General features: G+C 44.3%; 1 protein-coding gene and 1 long non-coding RNA gene across 9 annotated transcripts in view; one reads left to right on the forward strand and one right to left on the reverse strand.

The window, feature by feature from the left end:
* Window positions 1-19,235, forward strand: part of LOC122419799 — a 50,427-nt gene extending 31,192 nt beyond the window's left edge. For 2 of the 5 annotated variants that reach the window (XR_006263002.1, XR_006263000.1), the window contains 3 exons: window positions 14,736-14,971; window positions 15,541-16,202; window positions 18,899-19,235. This is a non-coding gene — a long non-coding RNA (uncharacterized LOC122419799). Of the gene's footprint in view, window positions 1-10,400; window positions 11,050-14,735; window positions 14,972-15,540; window positions 16,203-16,772; window positions 17,224-18,898 lie in introns of those variants that run through there. The other 3 variants (XR_006263001.1, XR_006263003.1, XR_006263004.1) reach the window with 3 other exon arrangements.
* The window catches only part of PDE8A (phosphodiesterase 8A), a 146,427-nt gene continuing 130,895 nt past the window's right edge, over window positions 3,965-19,496 (reverse strand). For 2 of the 4 annotated variants that reach the window (XM_043434621.1, XM_043434618.1), the window contains exons 18-23: window positions 19,246-19,463; window positions 17,217-17,349; window positions 16,872-16,973; window positions 14,760-14,927; window positions 5,691-5,820; window positions 3,965-4,743 (exon numbers count right to left, since the gene is read on the reverse strand). In XM_043434621.1, coding sequence (XP_043290556.1) covers window positions 4,637-4,743; window positions 5,691-5,820; window positions 14,760-14,927; window positions 16,872-16,973; window positions 17,217-17,349; window positions 19,246-19,463 — 858 coding nt within the window. In that variant the 3' untranslated portion in view covers window positions 3,965-4,636. The remainder of the gene's footprint in view (window positions 4,744-5,690; window positions 5,821-14,759; window positions 14,928-16,871; window positions 16,974-17,216; window positions 17,350-19,245; window positions 19,464-19,496) is intronic. The other 2 variants (XM_043434619.1, XM_043434620.1) reach the window with 2 other exon arrangements.

Below are 19,496 nucleotides of genomic sequence, written 5' to 3' on the forward strand. Positions count from 1 at the left end.
CTTCTCCCCACTTCTCCTCCCCCCAGATCACCTAATTTAGACAAAGTTTGGAGCATCTCATTCTACCCTCCATATTTTTAATATTGCTTTCACATTTTCCATTTTTAATCTCTGTGCTACACATTGAGTCATTTCCTTAAATCTTCCAATTGGCTACTTCTCTCTTTAGTTATGTCTGGCTTTCGGTTAAACCCACGCAGAAGTTTTCCATTTGTTTTAATGACTGTGGTCTTCATGCCTAGAATGTCTCTTTGGTTCTTTTTCAGATTTTCTTTTTTTTTTTTTTTCCAGAACTACCTTGGTTTACCTTATGGTTTTCATTGCTTCTTCCATTGCTTCAAGCATGTTAAGTGCTTTCATCCTAGAGTCTCTTGCTGATTATTCCATCTCTGCCTCATGATGTTTGAGTTCCTCATGGGATTACTCTCTTTTCTTTCCTAGAGGGGAGAGGGCTTTCTTCCCACATCAGTCAACAGTTACCAACTTGGGTGGTCTGTCTCCACACAGGAAAAGGGGGGATTTGTTTCCTTAGACAGAGAGACCCCTCAGGGGCTAGCCTTGTCAGACCTCCCGAGTGCCCTGACATCTTGAATGGCCATCAGGAACCCGGGACCATCCCTGGGAAGCCCCTCTGCCAGTCCTCCAGGGCACATGACCTCTCTGAATGGGCACCTAGTGGTGAATTAAAGGTATCTCTGAGAATTCTTCAACATATTCTGGCCCTTTGTGATCTGAAAAAGTCATTTAACTATTTATTTCTTCTGTTAAAAAAAAAAAGGTATCTTCTTTATATATATGGAGAAAAAGATAAAGTATTTTAACTGTAAGACTTCAAAGAAAAGATGACATATGTTTTCTTTAAAACAAATAGTTTAATTTCATTTTTATCTGTAAAAACATACAAGTTTAAAAGGAAACAGCAAGAACTTTGACATGTCATCGTGTCTTTTTTTTTTTTTAAATGATACTAGAACTTGTTCAAAATGTGAAGATACAGAACCGTTATAAATTTCTGGAATCAAAGACTCCAAATACAGATGAAAACATATTAGTTATAAAATGTCAATTCACGAAATATTCCATTTTCTCTGTTTTTTATTGGGAATATTCTATAGAAACACTGTATACAAAATAAGGCAGACTTTTGGAAATTCAAGTATAAAATTTTCAGGAAAAATAAGTGTTAAGTCCAATTTCTTTCACTTTGGGGAGCTGCCTGCAGAGCCAGTGTTGGCGCTTTGGCTGCTGCACAGAAGAGCCCTTTCGAACTCTTCTGGGGTCACTCGTCGTTTTTCAGTCACTCAGTTGTGTCTGACTCTCTGCGACCCTATGGACTGCAGCATGCCAGACTTCCCTGTCCTTCACTATCTCCTGGAGCTTGCTCAAACTCGTGTCCATCAGGTCGGTGATGCCATCCAACCATCTTGTCCTCTGTCGTCCCCTTCTCCTCCTGCCTTCAATCTTTCCCAGCATCAGATTCTTTTCTAATGAGTCTGCTCTTCACATCAGGTGGCCAAAGTATTGGAGCTTCAGCTTCAGTATCAGTCCTTCCAATGACTATTCAGGACTGATTTCCTTTAGGGTTGACTGGTTTGATCTTGCTGTCTCAGGGACTCACAAGAGTCTTCTCCAACACCACAGTTCAAAAGCATCAGTTCTTCAGCACTCAGCTTTCTTTCTGGTTCAGTTCTCACCATCTGTACATGACTACTGGGAAAACCATAGCTTTGACTATACAGACCTTTGTTGGCAAAGTAATGTCTCTGCTTTTTAATACACCGTATAGGTTTGTCATAGCTTTTCTTCCAAGGAGCAAATTTCTTTTAATTTCATGGCTGCCGTCACCATCTGCAGTGATTTTGGAGCCCAAGAAAATAAAGTCTGTCACTGTTTCCACGTTTTCCCATCACTTTGCCATGAAGTGATGGGACTGGATGCCATGATCTTAGTTTTTTTTAATGTTAAGTTTTAAGCCAGCTTTTTCACTCTCCCCTTCCACTTCCATCAAGAGGCTCTTTAGTTCCTTTTCACTTTCTGCCATAAGGGGGACATCATCTGCACATCTGAGGTTATCCATATTTCTCCCAGCAGTCTTGATTCCAGCTTGTGCTTCATCCAGCCTGGCATTTCACATGATGTACTCTGCATATAAGTTAAATAAGTAGGGTGACAATATACAGCCCTTAACATATTCCTTTCCCAATTTTGAAGCAGTCTATTGTTCCATGTCTGGTTCTACCTGTTGCTTCTTGACCTGCATACAGATTTCTCAGGAGGCAGGGAAGGTAGTCTGATATTCCCATCTCTTTAAGAATTTTCCACAGTTTGTTGTGATCCACACAGTCAAAGGCTTTAGTGTAGTCAACAAAGCAGATGTTTTTCTGGAATTCTCTTGCTTTTTCTATGATCCAGTGGATGTTGGCAATTTGATCTCTGGTTCCTCTGCCTTTTCTAAATCCAGCTTGAACATCTGGAAGTTCTTGGTTCACGTACTGTTGAAGCCTAGCTTGGAGAATTTTGAGCATTACTTTGCTACCATGTGAAATGAGTACAATTGTGTGGTAGTTTGAACATTCTTTGGCATTGCCTTTCTTTGGGATTGCAATAATAATATACCTTTTCCAGTTCTGTGGCCACTGCTGAGGTTTCCAAATTTGCTGGCTTATTGAGTGCAGCACTTTCACAGCATCATCTTTTAGGATTTGAAATAGCTCAGCTGGAATTCCATCACCTCTACTAGCTTTGTTCATAGTGATGCTTCCTAAGGCCCACTTGATTTCGCATTCCAGGATGTCTGGCTCTAAGTGAGTGATCACACCATCAAGGTTATCTGGGTTATTAAGATCTTTCTTATATAGTTCTTTTGTATATACTTGCCACCTCTTCATAGTAACTTCTGTTTTGGATATCTTACTCTTTTTCTGTTAGGTCCATTCCATCTCTGTCCTTTATTATGCTGATCTTTGCATGAAATGTTCCTTGTTATCTCTAATTTTCCTGAAAAGATTTCTAGTCTTTTCCATTTTACTGTTTTTCTCTATTTCTTTGCACTGTTCACTTAGGAAGGCTTTCTTATCTCTCCTTGCTGTTCTTTGGAACTCTGCATTCAGATGGGTGTATCTTTCCCTTTCTGCTTTGCCTTTCACTTTTCTCTTCTCTTCTCAACTATTTGTAAGGCCTCCTCAGACAGCCATTGTGCCTTTTTGGATTTCAAAACAGTTTTCCCAATTAACATCAATCAAAAAAGCCTAACATACACAAATAATTCTTTTTTTTTTTTTTTTTGCATTAAAAAAATTTTTTTTTACTTATTTTTTAAAAATTTATTTTAGTTGGAGGCTAATTACTTTACAATATTGTAGTGGTTTTTGCCATAAATTAATATGAATCAGCCATGGGTTTACATGTGTTCCCCATCCTGAACCCCCCTCCCACCTCCCTCCCCATCCCATCCCTCAGGGTTGTCCCAGTGCACCAGCCCCGAGCACCCTGTCTCATGCTTCGAACCTGGACTGGCGATCTGTTTCATATGAACCTGTTCTGGTGATCTGTTTCATATATGATAATATACATGTTTCAATGCTATTCTCTCAGATCATCCCACCCTTGCCTTCTCCCACAGAGTCCAAAAGACTGTTCTATGCATCTGTCTCTTTTGCTGTCTTGCATATAGGGTTATCGTTACCATCTTTCTAAATTCCATATATATGTTAGTATACAGTATTGGTGGTTTTTCTTTCTGGCTTACTTCACTCTGTATAATAGGCTCCAGTTTCATCCACCTCATTAGAACTGATTCAAATGTATTCTTTTTAATGGCTGAGTAATATTCCATTGTGTATATGTACCACAGCTTTCTTATCCATTTGTCTGCTGATAGACATCTAGGTTGATTCCATGTCCTGGCTATTATAAACAGTGCTATGATGAACACTGGGGTACACGTAACATACACAAATATTTCTATAGTGCAGTAAAAATGTATCATTTATTTTACATTTGCATTATGAAAATAAGTCTATACACCAAGTGATGCGTATTTTTAATGACTATGAATCATGTAAATTTGGTCATGGTATCTAAAGTTGGCTTTGGCTTTGAAGTATTTTTAAATTCATAGAAAATAGTGAACTTCTAATAAAATAAATAAAACATTTTAATAATTGATATTAATAATCAACTTCAGAATTTGTCTTTTTCATTTGCCATTTAATTTTAAAAGAGAAGTCACTTTCAGTAGTGTTCCAAAGTGAGTGATTGCACCTTCTATGATGTGGAAAAGATCCGATTGCCATTAGCTGTTCCTAAGTGCTGAACATAATGGAGAGCAACTGCAACAAGACATTCTCTGTCACCGGCAGAAACTCCGTTAGCGTCCTTGGCTGGGCCTCCCGAGCTCAGGTTTGGACAGATGGATGCTGATGCAAGCCGTGTTCTCTGAGACTCTCTGCGGAGCCCTGGTAGCAGGCTGGCGCAGTGAGTGAAGGAAGCCTCACTCTACGGCAATGGCATCAGGTGGTTCAGGAAGGTGACCCTGGGTGCTCTCGCAGGCTCTGTGCGTCAGGGGGCTGATTGGCTAATACTGAAAGGAACGCTGGCCGCCCTCAGGAGTCCCCGGTGATCACGGGGTACCGCGCTATTCCGGGGGCGGGCGCAGGCTCCGCAGCTTCATGTCGTCCAGTCCTTTCCAGTATTTAAAGTTGTTGTCGAGATGGTGCATTAACTCGGGCAGGTCTACAAAGGCTGCAAGAAAGACGGGAGTGTGGTAAGACTGCAGCTTCCCAGGGTGCACATGGAGGCTTTCTAAGGAGAGGGACGGACAGGAGGGGACAGTGCTCCGTGCTCGGCAGACATGGCACGGCCCGCAGCCTGGGTAAGCTGAAACCCCAGCTGACAGCTCTGGCGGGTGGAGCCAAGGGGCTTGCCGGTTTTGTCACCATTAATCAGCAGCCTGGGGCCTGGGCGGCCTGATCCCGGCCTTGAGCGGCTCTCCTGGGCGTCCCATCCCCCTTCCTTGGTCCCGTCCCCTTCCACCTGCAGCACGTGGCACGAGCAGCGAGCTAGTGAAGAAAACATGGGCCGGGAGTGCCCCCGCCTGGTCTCGGCCCAGAAGCAGTGAGCAGAGCCTGCAGTCTGGCCGGAGGCCCGAGTGCCTTCCGCCACCTCAGTCCTCCGTCCCCCGCCCCTCAGCACTGAGACATGGGCTCGTCTCCTGCTGACGGGGTCTGGACTGGACGTGGGTCTGCCTCCCGGCAGGGCCCCTTGCCTCAAAACCCTCTACCTGCCAGGGGGCTCCGCCCGCACTGAGGGCTACGAGGAGGGACGTGCCCCCGTCAGAGACAGGCCTGCCCTCAGGTCGGCTACCCGGGGAGGCGGCGAAGCTAGGGGAGCGGACAGCGGAAGAGCTCCCTCAGAACGGAAGTGGTTTTGAATCCGGGGCTTTTGGCCAGCAGCCCCTTCAGCCCCATGTTCAGTGCTCTCGTCTTTGTGACTGCGACAACGGGTAGCCCTGGAGCCGGGGGCAGCTGAGGAGAAAGAGCAGAGAGCGCCCCGTCCTCCCGGACCTCCTTGACCGCGCCTGGCTTCTCCTCGGCCTCTGCATACTGAGCCCCCAAACATACCAGTCAGAACATGCGCTATTTAACGTGGGCTCCCTGTTACTGAGGGAGACACATTCCGCGCATTCTTACCGTCCCAGGCGTCAAACATGTCTGTGATGAAGTAGTCGATGAAGGAGATCTGGGATTTGGGGATGCTGCAGGTATTTCTGTCAAAAACTGGCATCACCACAGGCAAGTCCCGTTGCTTCTCTTCGTCTGTCTGCAAGGCAGGAAATGCCAGAATTGCGAGACCCCAGGAACAGGCTCCACGCCCACCAGGAGCATTCCCTCCACCGGAGCCTCTCCTGGCAGCCCAGAGAGCTCGTGGGAGAAGCCGGTCACAGCGCCAGCCAAGCACCTGGACCCTCCACGACATGTCACGTCGTCCCCAAGGGGACCACCCCACCCACATCTTCGGCACCTGAAGCCTCCTGCTGAAGCTCCTGCGGGTGCTGTGCGGGGTTCCTGCAGTGCGTGAGCACACCAGTCTGCCCAGCCGTCGCCCACCTGTGGGCGTGTCAGGGGCCTGAGCCAGGGCCGCAGTGCGGAGTGAGAAACAGCCCCCTCCACAGAGAAGGGACAAGTGCCTGCTTCTCACCTCAGGCCAGATTGTTTTATTTAAAAAAGGTCTGAACACCCTTGAGGCAAAAAAGCTCTAGGATGAAGATTTTACGTACTTTGACAGACCCTTCCAGAACATCTTCAGTATTCCAATAATATGTGTACAAAATTGGAAATATAATGAAGATCCTGGTGGGGGGTGGGAGGCAGGTTTATCTTAAAAGATATAAGGGAATGTCTTGTTCTTTGTTTTCATCATGTTGCTTTCATCAAAGGATCCAGGAGAAAGGATGAAGTGATGCCCGGAGGGTGATGATGAAGCAGGGGGTTCTTCCTGGACTGAAGTATGAACTCGGAGGGTTTGAGGGCACCATTGAAATCACTGAGAGTTCCCTGGGGAGCCAGGCAGCCAGGGCTGAGAGTTAAACAGATGGTGACCCAAGGGGCAGGATTGAGGGGTCTTGAGTGCAGGACCAAGTAAGGCTGGGGTGAGCCTGGCGAGAGGACTGGAGCCATCCCCTGGCTCTGGAGGCACAGCTGTCCTCAGGGGTCCGGGGTCTTTGTTCTGTTGGTCTGAGCAGGCTGCCCTGTGGGCAGCTACTGAGAAGGTGATGGAAGGGGCAGCTCAACACAGAAGACAGGCAGGGAGTTAACACTTAGGAAGCCTGGTGTGGGTGCAGGAGTTGGCTCTCTAGGGGCATCCAGCAGAGGGGGGTGGAGATCCTGGGACAAGTGGACCTGCTGACCAGTCCTGGCTTCTCTGGAGGAGGGTCAGTGAGAGCAAGGGCTGAGGACGGGAGGTATGCAATGCATTCGGCCATCAGCCAGAGCCTGGGTCTGGCGGCTGAGCTCTGTAGGGCTGTGTGAGAGTGAAAGACCTCTGTTAAGCATCTAATACGGGGACCAGAATTCAGGTGTTCCACGGGAGCAAAAGAAGACCTACACTTGGGGTTGGAAGCCTGTCCCCCCAACTTTTATACCTGGAGCTGTTCCCACAGGGCAAACTGGGCAGTCCTCCTTGTCCCCCCAGCCTAGGACTGCTCTGGACAGCTGGTTCCGTTCCGCTTCTATTCTGTCTTTTCTGAAGCCTGGCAATCACCAGCAGGGTGGCAGGGACTGGTGAGAAGTTACGGCCACCTTGCCCTGCGCGTCAGTGGGTCCGAGGCCAGAGACGCTGGAAGAACTGGGTTCCACAGCTAAAGGCAGAGGACAGTGATTTACTACAGCTCTCAACATGCACTCTCCCCTGGAGGACAACAGGTAACCTCTGGAAGTTCTCCCCGGAGGGACCGTTCTGCGCGTAGCACCGTGCTGCAGAGATGCGCTTATGCTAGGAGGTGCTGACTGTGTTGGGGACAGTTCCAAGGAAGAGGCCTGGGCTCCCCTGTGCAGGTGGACGGTGCTAGGCTCTGGGCCAGGGGAGAAGCCAGCAGGAGAAGCCGCTGCTGTTCCAGGCCTGGGAGCCAAGGCACACAAGCTTGGCTGCAACTGCTCAGGCCAGGCTTTCCTGAGAGGCTGGGCAGAGACCATCTACACCAGCTGTCGGGCCAGGAGCACACCCCAGGAGGCGTGGGCGGCAGGGTCCGGGGCTCTAGGCAGAGCATGAGTAGAGAATACTGACACGTCTGGGTTTCTGCTCTCAGGCCAGTGCTGGCTCAGCAGGGTCAGCTCCGTGTGCGTCTCTGCCCTGGTGCATGAGAGGCAGGGGGTGGTGGGTGCAGAGCAGCCTTGGGTTCACAGCCCACCGGCCTGACTGCTCAGAGAGCAGGCCCTGGGGTGGGTGCTCTCCTCACACGCCTTCCCTGGGCAGCTGTTCAGTTAAGAATCCCACATCTGTGTTCCTGAGGGTAATGAGCTGTGACTTTCTCCTGGGATGCCTTTGTCAGGTTTATGTACCAGGATAATAACAGCTTCAGAAAATGAGTTGGAAAATATCTCACCTCTGTTTTCTGGTTTAATTTGTAAGACTAGCATTATTTATTCCTTAAATGTTTGACAGAATTCCTCAATGAAATCATTTAGAGTTTTCTTTATTAAAAAAAAAATCATGAAAACATTTTGACAAAAAATTTCTTGACTATGGACTTTCTAAGGTTATTACTTAATCATGTCAGTTAGGGTAAATTGTATTGACAGTGTTTAAGGAATTCATCCATTTCATCTAAGTGGTCAAATTTATTGTGACATTCCTATTGGTCATTTGCATTCTTCTTATTTTAGCTGCGTATTTACCAATTTTATTAATTTTGTCAAAAAAATCAACTTTTGGCTTTGAAAATTTTTATTATTCTTTTAAATATTTCTTAATTTTTATTTTATGCTGAGTATAGTTGATTTACAATGCTGTGTCAGGCTCAGGTATACAGCAGAGTGATTCAGTTATACATGTATCTTTTTAAAAAAATTTATTGGAGTATGGTTCACTTTTAATGTATTAGTTTCAGGTGTATAGCAAAATGGATCAGTTATATACATATGTATCTCCACCCATTTTTAGCTTCTTTTCCCATATAGGTTATTAGAGTATACTGAATGGTGTTCCCTGTGTTATACTGTAGGAGCTTGTCGATTATCTGTTTTATATACAGTAGTATGTATCTGTTAATCCCAAACTCCTAATTTATCCCTCTCCCTTGAAGTCTGTGAGTCTGTTTATGTTTTGTAAATAAGTTGCTTTGTATCATTGTTTTAGATTTTGCATAGAAGCTGATATGATATTAATACTTGTCTATCAGATTTACTTCACTTAGTATGATAATCTCTAGGTTCATCCATGTTGCTATAAATGGCATTGTTTCATTTTTATGGCTAAATAATAATTCATTTTCTTTTCCATTCCTCTGTCGATGGACATTTAGATTGCATCCATGCCCTGGCTATTATACATAGTGATGCAATGAACATGGGGGTGCATGTATACTTTATGATTTTCTTAGAATATATGCCTAGGAATGGGATTGCTGGATTATATAGTAGCTGTTTTTCGCTTTTTAAGGAACCTCTATACCTCCATAATGACTGTACCAATTTACATTCTACTAACAGTGAAAAAACTGGCTTAAAGCTTAACATTCAGAAATCTAAGATCATGGCATCTGGTCCCATCACTTCATGGGAAATAGATGGGGGAACAGTGGTAACAGTGTCAGACTTAATTTTTGGGGGCTCCAAAATCACTGCAGATGGTGACTGCAGCCATGAAATTAAAAGATGCTTACTCCTTGGAAGGAAAGTTATGACCAACCTAGATAGCATATTAAAAAGCAGAGACAACACGTTGCCAACAAAGGTCCGTCTAGTCAAGGCTATGGTTTTTCCGGTGGTCATGTATGGATGTGAGAGTTGGACTGTGAAGAAAGCTGAGTGCTGAAGAATTGATGCTTTTGAACTGTGGTGTTGGAGAAGACTCTTCTCCAAAAAAAAAAAAAAAAAAAGAAGACTCTTGAGAGTCCCTTGGACTGCAACGAGATCCAACCAGTCCATCCTAAAGGAGATCAGTCCTGGGTGTTCATTGGAAGGACTGATGCTGAAGCTGAAACTCCAATACTTTGGCCACCTCATGCGAAGAGTTGACTCATTGGAAAAGACCCTGATGCTGGCAGGGATTGGGGGCAGGAGGAGAAGGGGCCGACAGAGGATGAGATGGTTGGATGGCATCACTGACTCAATGGACATGAGTGTGAGTAAACTCTGGGAGTTGGTGATGGACAGGGAGGCCTGGCATGCCGTGATTCATGGGGTCGCAAAAGCGACTGAAGTGAATTGAACAGTGTAGGAGCGTTCCCTTTCTCCAAGCCCTCTCCAGAATGTGTTGTTTGGAGACTTTTTGATGAACATTCCTGACTACTGTGAGGTGGTAAATGATTATACTTTTGATTTCTATTTCTCTAATAATTAGTGATGATGAGCATCTTTTCATGTGCTTTGTGGCTATCTGTATGTCATCTTTGGAGAAATGCCTATTTAGATCTGGCCATCTTTTTATTGGGTTATTTGGGTTTTTTTTGATATTGTGCTATATTAGCTATTTGTTTATTTTGGAGATTAATCCTTGTCAATCACTTCATTTGCAAATATTTTCTCCCATTCTGTGGGTTTTCATTTTGTTTACGATTTCCTTTGCTGTGCAAAAAACTTTTAATTAGGTCCCATTTATTTTCATTAATCTAGAAGTGGATCCAAAAAAATATTGCTGTGATTTATGTTAGAGTGTTCTGCCTATGCTTTCCTTTAAGACTTTTTTAGTATCTGGTCTTACATTCAGGTCTTTAACCCACTGAGTTTTGTTTTTGTGTATGGTGTTAAGAGTTTTCCCGGCACCACTTACTGAAGAGACTGTCTCTTCTCCACTCTTATCTTCTCACCCCCTTTGTCACAGATTAAGGACCACAGGTGTGTGGGTTTATTTCTGGGCTATCTTGTTCCATTGATTTGTATTTCTATTTTTATGCCAATACCACACTGTTTTGATGACTATAGGTTCACAATATAGCCTGATGTCAGGGAGACTGATACCTCCAGCTCTGGTTTTCTTTCCTGGGATTGTTTTGCTATTTGGAGTCTTTTGTGTTTTCATACAAATTTAAAAATTTGTTCCAGTTCTGTGAAAAATGCCATTGGTAATTTGGGAGAGATTGAACTGAATTTGATTGCCTTGGGCAGTATAGTAATTTTGACAGTATTGATTCTTCCAATCCAAGAAAGCCAGAAGTGTCCCAGCACTAGAGCCTGCAGGCTGCTGGGTGGGGACAGGTCTCAGTGCCAAAGCAGTGACCTCCAGGAGAGCTCAGCTGAGGAATATACCACAGGGCCTCCACCACTGGTGTTCCTGCCCCTGCAGTGGGCCACAGCCGACCCCCGCCTCCAGGAGACCCTCCAAGACCTGCAGGTGGGTCTGGTTCAGGCTCTAATGGAGTCACTGCTCTGCCCTGGGCCCCAGGGCTCATGAAACCTTGTGAATGCCCTCAAGAGTGGAGGCTGTCTCCCCCAGTCCTGTGGCGCTCCTGCACTCAAGCCAAATTCTCTGGGGGCTCCTCCCCCCTGATGCCAGACCCCCAGGCTGGGAGCCTAATGTGGGCTCAGACCTCACTCCTGTGGGAGAACCTCTGCAGGTGTGGGACTTGATTACATCATGAAAGTGCTCCTCCTCCTGTCTTGTGGTTCCTCTTGGTCTTTGGGTGTACAGTATCTTTCTAGGTAGGTGCCAATCCTTCTTTGATGAGGTTGTTCAAGAGTTAGTTGTGATTTTGGTGTTTTCATGAGAGGAGAGGAGCTCAAGTCCTTCTACTCCACCATTCTGTCTCCTTTAATTTTTTCTAGTGTTTCTTTTCTGTTTCCTTTTTTTGCTCTTATGTTTACTTCTTTCCTACTTACTTTGGGTTTACTTTGTCTCTTTCTAGTTTCTTAAACTGAAACCTAAGATGTTAACTTTAGGGCTTTTCCTCTAATTATAAATGTCCCTCTGATCCCTGTTTTGCTTGCATCCCACAGTTTTAATATACTTTGATTAATCCTTTATCTGAACCATGGACTATTTAGAAATGTATTGTCAGTTTCTGAATATTTGGTGTTTACCTAGGTACCTTATTGTTACTAATTTCTGATTTAATTCCACTGTGCCTAGAGAATAGATTCTGTATGATTTCACTTATGTTAAATTTACTGAATCTTTTCTGTGACCCAGCATGATGCATATTGGTGAACATATCAGTGTCCTTAATAAATATTCTGTAGACGTGTGATACAGTGTTTTACAAACATTAAGTAAGGTAAGGTGGTTGACAGTGTTGTTGGGATTATGTGTTTTTACTGATATTTTAATCTGGTGGTTCTATCAGTTGCTGAAAGGGGGTATTAAAATCTCCAACCACGTTGTACCTGTCTCATTTATTTTGAAGCTCTGTTATTAGATACACATACACTTATGTTTATGTCTTCCTATAGGACTTTTTATCATTATGAAGTGTCTCACTTTATCTCTGGTACTATTCTTTGTCTTGATGTCTATGTTGTCTGAGATTAATATAGCCATTCTAATGTTTATATTTACAGTTTCCATGGTATATCTCTTTCCACCCGTTCACTTTACCCCTCTCTGTTCTTTATAATTTAAGTGGGTCTTTTGTAGACTGCATGTAGTTGGGATTATTTTTTCAAGATCCATCCTGCCTTGGAGTGTTTAGTTCACTAAATTTAAGTAAGTATTGATGATTAGAGTTGGAGCTGCCATTTGACTGTTTTTTCTATTATTCTTGTTTTCTCCTGTTGCCTTTGTATAATTTAAAAAATTTTAGAATTCCATTATAATCATATATCTATCTATTAGCTTTTAAGGTACACTGATTGCTCTAGGGATTACTAAATATATCCTTCACTTCTCAGTCTACTGAGCTAATATTATAACACTTAATGTAACATGTAGAAACCTTGGATTCAGGTAGGTCTATTTTACTTTCTGCCATCCTTTATGCTATAGTTGCCATATAGCTTATGGTTACATATATTATATCCTTTACAATTCAGTGTTATAACTTGTGCTTAAAATAGTCCTATGTATTTAGAGACATTCCAAGAAGGAAAAAAACTTTTATAGTTACCCAGCTGTTTATCATTTTTTAAAGTGTTTTTATCTTTTTATTTTTACTGAGGAATTTGATACACAGCATTATATTAGTTTCAGATGTACAACATAATGATTCAAATTTTTCATATATTGCAAGATGATTACCACCATAAATCTACTTAACATGTCACTATATGTAATTACAAAATTTGTCCTATAATTACAACTTTGAACATCTATTCTCTTAGTAATACAGTACTGCATATTTGAAAGTTGCTAACTACAGTTCCCATGCTGTACATTACAACCCCTTGACTTCTTTATTTTATAAATGGGAGTTTGTACCTTTTGACTCCCTTTAACCATCCTGCATCCACTCAGCTAGCAACCACAAATTTGTTCTCTGTAAGATTCCACATATAAGTTAGATGATATAATAGTTGTCTTTTTCTATTTCACTTAGCATAAACCACTTAAGGTCCATCCATGTTGTCCCAAATGGCAAGATTCATTCTTTTTAATGGCTAAATAATATCCCATTATGTGTACACATACACATCATCTTACTCACTGACCTACTACCAATGGATGTTTAGGTTGCTTTAAACTTGGCTATTGCAAGTAGTGCTGCGTGAACGTGGAGTGCATGTATCTTTTGGGGGTGGTTAGTGCTTTTGTTTTCTTTGGATAAATACCCAGAAGTAGAATTACTGGATCACATGGTAGTTCTATTTTTAATTTTTTGAAGCATCTCCATCGTGGCTGCACCAATTTACATTCCCACCAACAGTTCACAAGGGCTCTCTCTTCTCCACATCCTTGACGATACTTATCTTTTTGATAATAGCCATTCTAACAGATGTGAAGTGCTATCTCATGGTTTTGTTATTTACCATTTTCAGTGCTACTCTCTCAATCTGTCCCACCCTCTCCTTCCCCATGTGTCCACAAGTCTGTTCTCTACATCCACATCTCTATTTCTGCCCTGCAGATAGTACTGTTTTTCTAGAGTCAACATATATGCATTAATATACGATATTTTTCTCTTTCTGTCTTACTTCACTCTGTATGTGCCAGTCTCTAGGTTTATCCACCTCATTAGAACTGACAAATTCTTTCCTTTTACATGTAATGGAATATTACTGAAGCGACTGAGCACACACACACCACAACTTCTTTTATCCACTCATCTGTCAACGGACATCTGGGTTGCTTCCATGTCCTGGCTATCATAAACAGTGCTGCAGTGAATACTGGGGTACATGTAGCTTTTGAGTTATGGTTTTCTCAGGGTATATGCCCAGCAGTGGAATTGCTGGGTCATATGGTAGTTTTACTCCTAGTAATAGTATAAGAAACCTCCATACTGTTCCCCACAGTGTGACAGTGTTTATTTTGCCTTCATTCTTGAAGGATATTTTCACTGGATACAGAATTTTAGGGTGACAATTTTCTCCTAACAACATTTTTAAGATGTTGTTCCAATGTCTTCTGGCCTCCATAGTTTCTGACAGGAAGTTATTGTAAGTAATATGTCATTTTTCTCTGAGTGATTTCAATTTTGTTTCTATATCTTTGGCTAGTAGCTGCTTGAGTATGACATATCTGGGTATGGGTAGATTTGTTGAGTTTCTTAAATCTGTATGTATATATCTTTCACTAAATTTGGAAAAATTTTAGCCATTTTTTTTATATATATATATTCCCCCCCCCCCCCACGAGAATTTTTTTCTACCTAGAGAGACTGGGAGGGGCAGCTAACAGTGTAATAATATCTTTAAAGTGCTATTAGGAGAAAATGTCAAATATCCATTGAAAATATCTTGTAAGAATGAAAGCAAAGGCAAAATAAAACACATTTTCAAATAAGGGAAAACTAATAAAATTCACTGCCAGTAAGCCTGTAATATAACCAATGTTCTTCAAGGACAGAATTTCATTTAGAACTCCACTTCTAGTTTTAAGTCCATTACTTCCTATGGTCCTTATGGTGTTTCTCTCTTTTACTTGAGGGAACTTCAGAAGCTGCATCTTACCTGAGAGAAATACTCTTCTGAGATGCGTGCGGCCCACTCGATGCATTGCTCCAGGGGCCGGCAGGGGTTGGACACGTCAGCACACTTGATCAGCATCCGTTTGATCAGAGTCCGGTTCTCTGGAGTCCTGAGCATGGTGTTTATGGCTTCTTGATCTTTATCAGTTTCCTAAAGCATGAGTGGAATTCAAAGCAATCAAAACGGGACCCCAGGTACCAAGCCCTGTTTTACTGGTGTGGCCCCACCGTAACCACAGTGAGGCTCTGTCTGGGATCTACGGTTAGGGGCTCTCAAAATAGTGCCGGGGAAGCTGAGGTTGGCCCTCACTCTACAGCGGGGAAAACCAAGGCCCAGTGAGATTCCAGCAGAACCCGGAAGTAGAGCATAGCATTGGAGGCTGGCATATCTGTCTTTCCCCATCTTGACTGTTTCTCACAGTTGCCTTTTCTTTCTATCATTCACTCGCTAAGTACTCAAAGACTGGCTTTATCTTTTATTATTTATATTCATTAAAAAAACAATGTGAACTGAAAAGTGAAACCTTTCTCTGCCCTTATAACAGGCAGTCTTGTGGTCCACCAGGGGCTCTGCTTCTCCCCACCCAGCCCTGGGAGTCCACCATCGGTGTACCACAGTGTGTCGGACACGCTGATGTTCCCTAAACTCTGCCCTCACATTTTATGGTGGACAGAGGACTTAGTCACAGTCTTCTGATCTGCACTCACAGAGATATCTTGTGGTAGGCATGAAAATCAGTATAATTCACCATTATATTTTACAGATGAGGATGCTGGGACTCCACGAGGTGAAGAGACTCAGAGGTACTGAGCTGACCCAAGATAAGAGCGTGAGTCCTGCCTCTAGTCTTGGACTCTGTCACTCCAAAGCAGTACCTGCTATCTGACTCACAGGGAGCCCCTCTGGATACGTAGCCTCAGCCCATGGTGTGAGGGGCCCTCTGCTTATGGGCCCCCTGAAGCAAATTCAGGTTGGAAGAGGGAGTACTGGGTCGAAGACATAAGCAAGCATCTCTTCTTTCTGATTCTGGGCCCATCAAGCAGCTTTCCAGAGGAATCAGCCACGTGGTTTCTGTGAGCAGTCACAGTCATCCCCTCTCAGTGGGGACAAGATGGGTAGGGGGGACCCTGAGCCCAGGCTGCCTGGTCTCCTAGAAAGTGACAGAGACCGTGTCCTCAGTGATTCTCCGCATCTCCCACTGCCCACCAGCTTTGTGCTGACCCTTCTCTCTGCAGGTGTGTGACTACTGTTCAGTACTGCCCACCGGGAACTATTTTCTTCCACCAGCAATGACCCACTGGATCCTGGTTCCCAGTCTCTCAGTAAAAATCCAAGTTGTGACAGCAGAGAGGAGGAACATGACTGTCAAGAAGAATGAAGACTCTGCAACTTCCCAGAATGGATGGAGGAAGCCAAGTCTGTGAGGTACGTGGTTTCTTTCTGTGAGGTGGGGTCAGCTGGGGTGTCTGTGCATGGGAGAATGACTGAGTCCTTGGAAAGGGCGTAAAGTCTCTGACAGACTGGAGAACGGGCAAGGGTGAGGAGAGCAGAGTTCTCCCCAGGTTTCAGATCAGGTGAGACAGGGACAAGTGTGAAGGGTGATAAACTAGAAAGCCAGGGACAGACAAAAGCCACAGCCAAACAAGTGAGCCACAGCAGTAGAGTTGGAGCTCAAAGGGCTGTCCTCTTAGGATAAGTCATCTCTGTGCTCACAAAGACTGGCAGGGGGGTGCTGGGGTCGGGGAGGAGGAACATGGGGTTGGTGGTCGGGCAGACATGGGCCTCAGGGAGAGGGTTCCTGGGATAGCATGTTCTCCGAGTACTGTGCTCACATTGAATCGAGCACAACATGTGCCATGTCCTCAGGGTTGTGCCTCGAGGGCTATTGTGCCCATTCGAGACAAGGAAGCGGAGGAGAGCTGAGAACTCAGACTGGCTGCTTTCTCAGACGTGGGCTCCTGTCTGGGGAAGCAGTTAATGTTCTTCTCTTGCCAGAAAGTTCTTCTGGACTCCATGCCTCAAATCCAACAACACCAGCACCCTGTGGTCCAAATCCAGGAGCCTCCCCAACCCTCACCCTCCTGTGATACAAACCAACAGAGGACTGGTGCGGTTGCCCAGCAGGCAGTGGCTGGTGAGAGACCTCATGGCTCCAACTGACCCCAAGATGCTCAGAGGAGGGGAACGGGGCACCTGCTGAAAAAGGGCGCAGTAATGGCCCACCTGTCTATCATCAAGTCCCTTCAGAATTGTCATGTTTTTTCTTGTATGTCTTGCCAAGTCTTTGTACTTTAATTTCCATTGGTTAAAAAATTATTTATATGCAGTGAGCCCAGCGTGGGGATTATAATACTCATGATCTCTTAAGCCCAGGTTTCCCCACAACACATAGGAGGAAGGGCCCTAAACACAGACTCCATTTGCAGTCAGCTCACTTACCCCATCTTCTTCTAATGCTACCAAGGGCTTGTTGATGATGTTGACAAATTTGTTGACGTGCTCAAAGTGCTTTGTCATTTCTGTGGCTAAGACCATGTCGATGATACCCTGGCGCAGCGTCTGGTAGTCATTCCTGTTCAGACAACAAAGGAGAGGCTGCTGCTGATTACTGATCCAGACCAGACAGGTGCTCCTGAAAACCAGCTGTGATCTAGGACCTGTGTTCACTGCGGCTGAAATTCTAAGGAACTGCGCAGCAGTGGCAAGGCATGCTTTAAAGAATGTGAAGGTTAAAGGTTGCTGCCTAGACTGCTATTAGTAAGGAAAACCTGAACAGAAGTTAAAATGAGAATCTTTGGGCAAAACTATGTGGTTCCCTGGTAGCTCAGCTGGTAAAGAATTTGCCTGCAATACAGGAGACCCCAGTTCTATTCCTGGGTTGGGAAGATCCCCTAGAAAAGGGATAGGCTACCCTCTCCAGTATTCTTGGGATTCCCTGGTAACTCAGATGGTAAAGAATCTGCCTGCAATGCGGGAGACTTGGATCCCCTGGGGAAGCACATGATAACTCACTCTAGTATTCTTGCCTGGAGAATCCCCATGGACAGAGGAGCCTGGTGGGCTACAGTCTGTGGGGCTGCAAAAAGTCGGACATGACAGAGTGACTAAGCACAGCACATGCGTAAGACTATGGATACAGTGTTCATAGTGTTGTCATAAGCAAAAGGCATATAGTTCTTAAGATTGAAGAAAAGCTAGAACATAGCCAGCTGGGGTTATGAAGAACGTACCCCACACAGAGGAACCTTGAGACGCAACAATTTTAGAGCCCGGAAACACAGAGGGTGGACCATCTGAAAGCTGAGAGAATCAATGGTGCATACCCGATTCCTCTTCCTCTAGCCCTTTATATTTATTTTAAAAATTTATTTTTTGAGGATGGAAACCATTTAATTAAAAACGTAAAAGGTACAAAGAGTATAAACTGAACTCTATGCAGCTATGCTGTTCTTTTCCCTGGAGACAGTCATAGTTGTCCAGAGATAACTGATGTATATGTAAGCAACTATGAAAAAAACCAACTGTAAGTCCACATATGAAATTCTAAAACATAGAAAAAAATGGAGGTTTTTTTTTTTTTTAAATCCCTTAGGTTTAATAACTTCCTTTGAAATCCAAATTAGTAAGTATCCCTCATAACAGATCACTTTTGTCTAACAGCCCCACCCTAGACACTGCTGCTGCTAAGTCACTTCAGTCGTGTCCAACTCTGTGTGACCCCATAGATGGCAGCCCACCAGGCTCTGCTATCCCTGGGATTCTCCAGGCAAGAACACTGGAGTGCGTTGCCATTTCCTTCTCCAATGCATGAAAGTGAAAAGTGAAAGTGAAGTCACTCAGTTGTGTCCGACTCTGTGACCCCATGGACTGCAGCCTACCAGGCTCCTCCGTCCATGGGATTTTCCAGGCAAGAGTACTGGAGTGGGGTGCCATTGCCTTCTCTGCTAGACAGTGAGGGCACCATGAAGAAGAGAAGACACTGTAATCTCACAGCATCACCAATCAGACATGAGAAGTTTGCTGGGCAGAGTTTGTTGGGAGTCTGCCAGGCAGAGATGTAAGATGACAGCTTCTGAATCTGTCAAGGTGTCGGCCTTACACTGTTGTCTTGAAATGTTCAGGACACAAAGGAACTGAACCTTGAAAACATCATGCAACACAGAAGACCACATCCTCAGGTGCTTCCATTCGTCTGAAATGCCCAGAACTCACAAAGCTACGGAGGCGGAAGGTAGATCAGTTTCTGCCTACCAGGGGGCAGGAGAATGACTGCTCAGGAGCTCAAGGTTCCTTTGGGGGTGATGGAAATGTTGTAAATGTCGACTATACGGATGACTGCACAACTTGGAATATACCAAAAACTCCGCACGCTTTAAATGGGTGAACTGTACAGTACCTAATTATATCTCAACAAAATTCTTTTTTAAAGAGCAAAAAGGAAACATACTTTCCAGCTCACTGTTCTTACCTCTCCATGTTTTTAAAGATGTTGCATTTATCATCGCTGGTGGTCAGTTGGAAGGCCAAGGCCGCATGGTGGTGCTCCAGCACAGCCATGTCGTTGTACAGAATGGCCAGCTCGCTCCCGGCATTGCACAGGAAGGAGTTGGTCCTCCCGGGGTGGTCCACATCGTGGATAGTGGCTGCGATGAGTGCAGCGACCTCATCAAGTGGGTCTAAAGTTTGCTGAAAACAAGAGTTCTTTTAAAAATTGGGGCA

This window comes from Cervus canadensis, chromosome 17 (genome assembly GCF_019320065.1).
Source record: "Cervus canadensis isolate Bull #8, Minnesota chromosome 17, ASM1932006v1, whole genome shotgun sequence".
Lineage (NCBI taxonomy): Eukaryota > Metazoa > Chordata > Mammalia > Artiodactyla > Cervidae > Cervus > Cervus canadensis.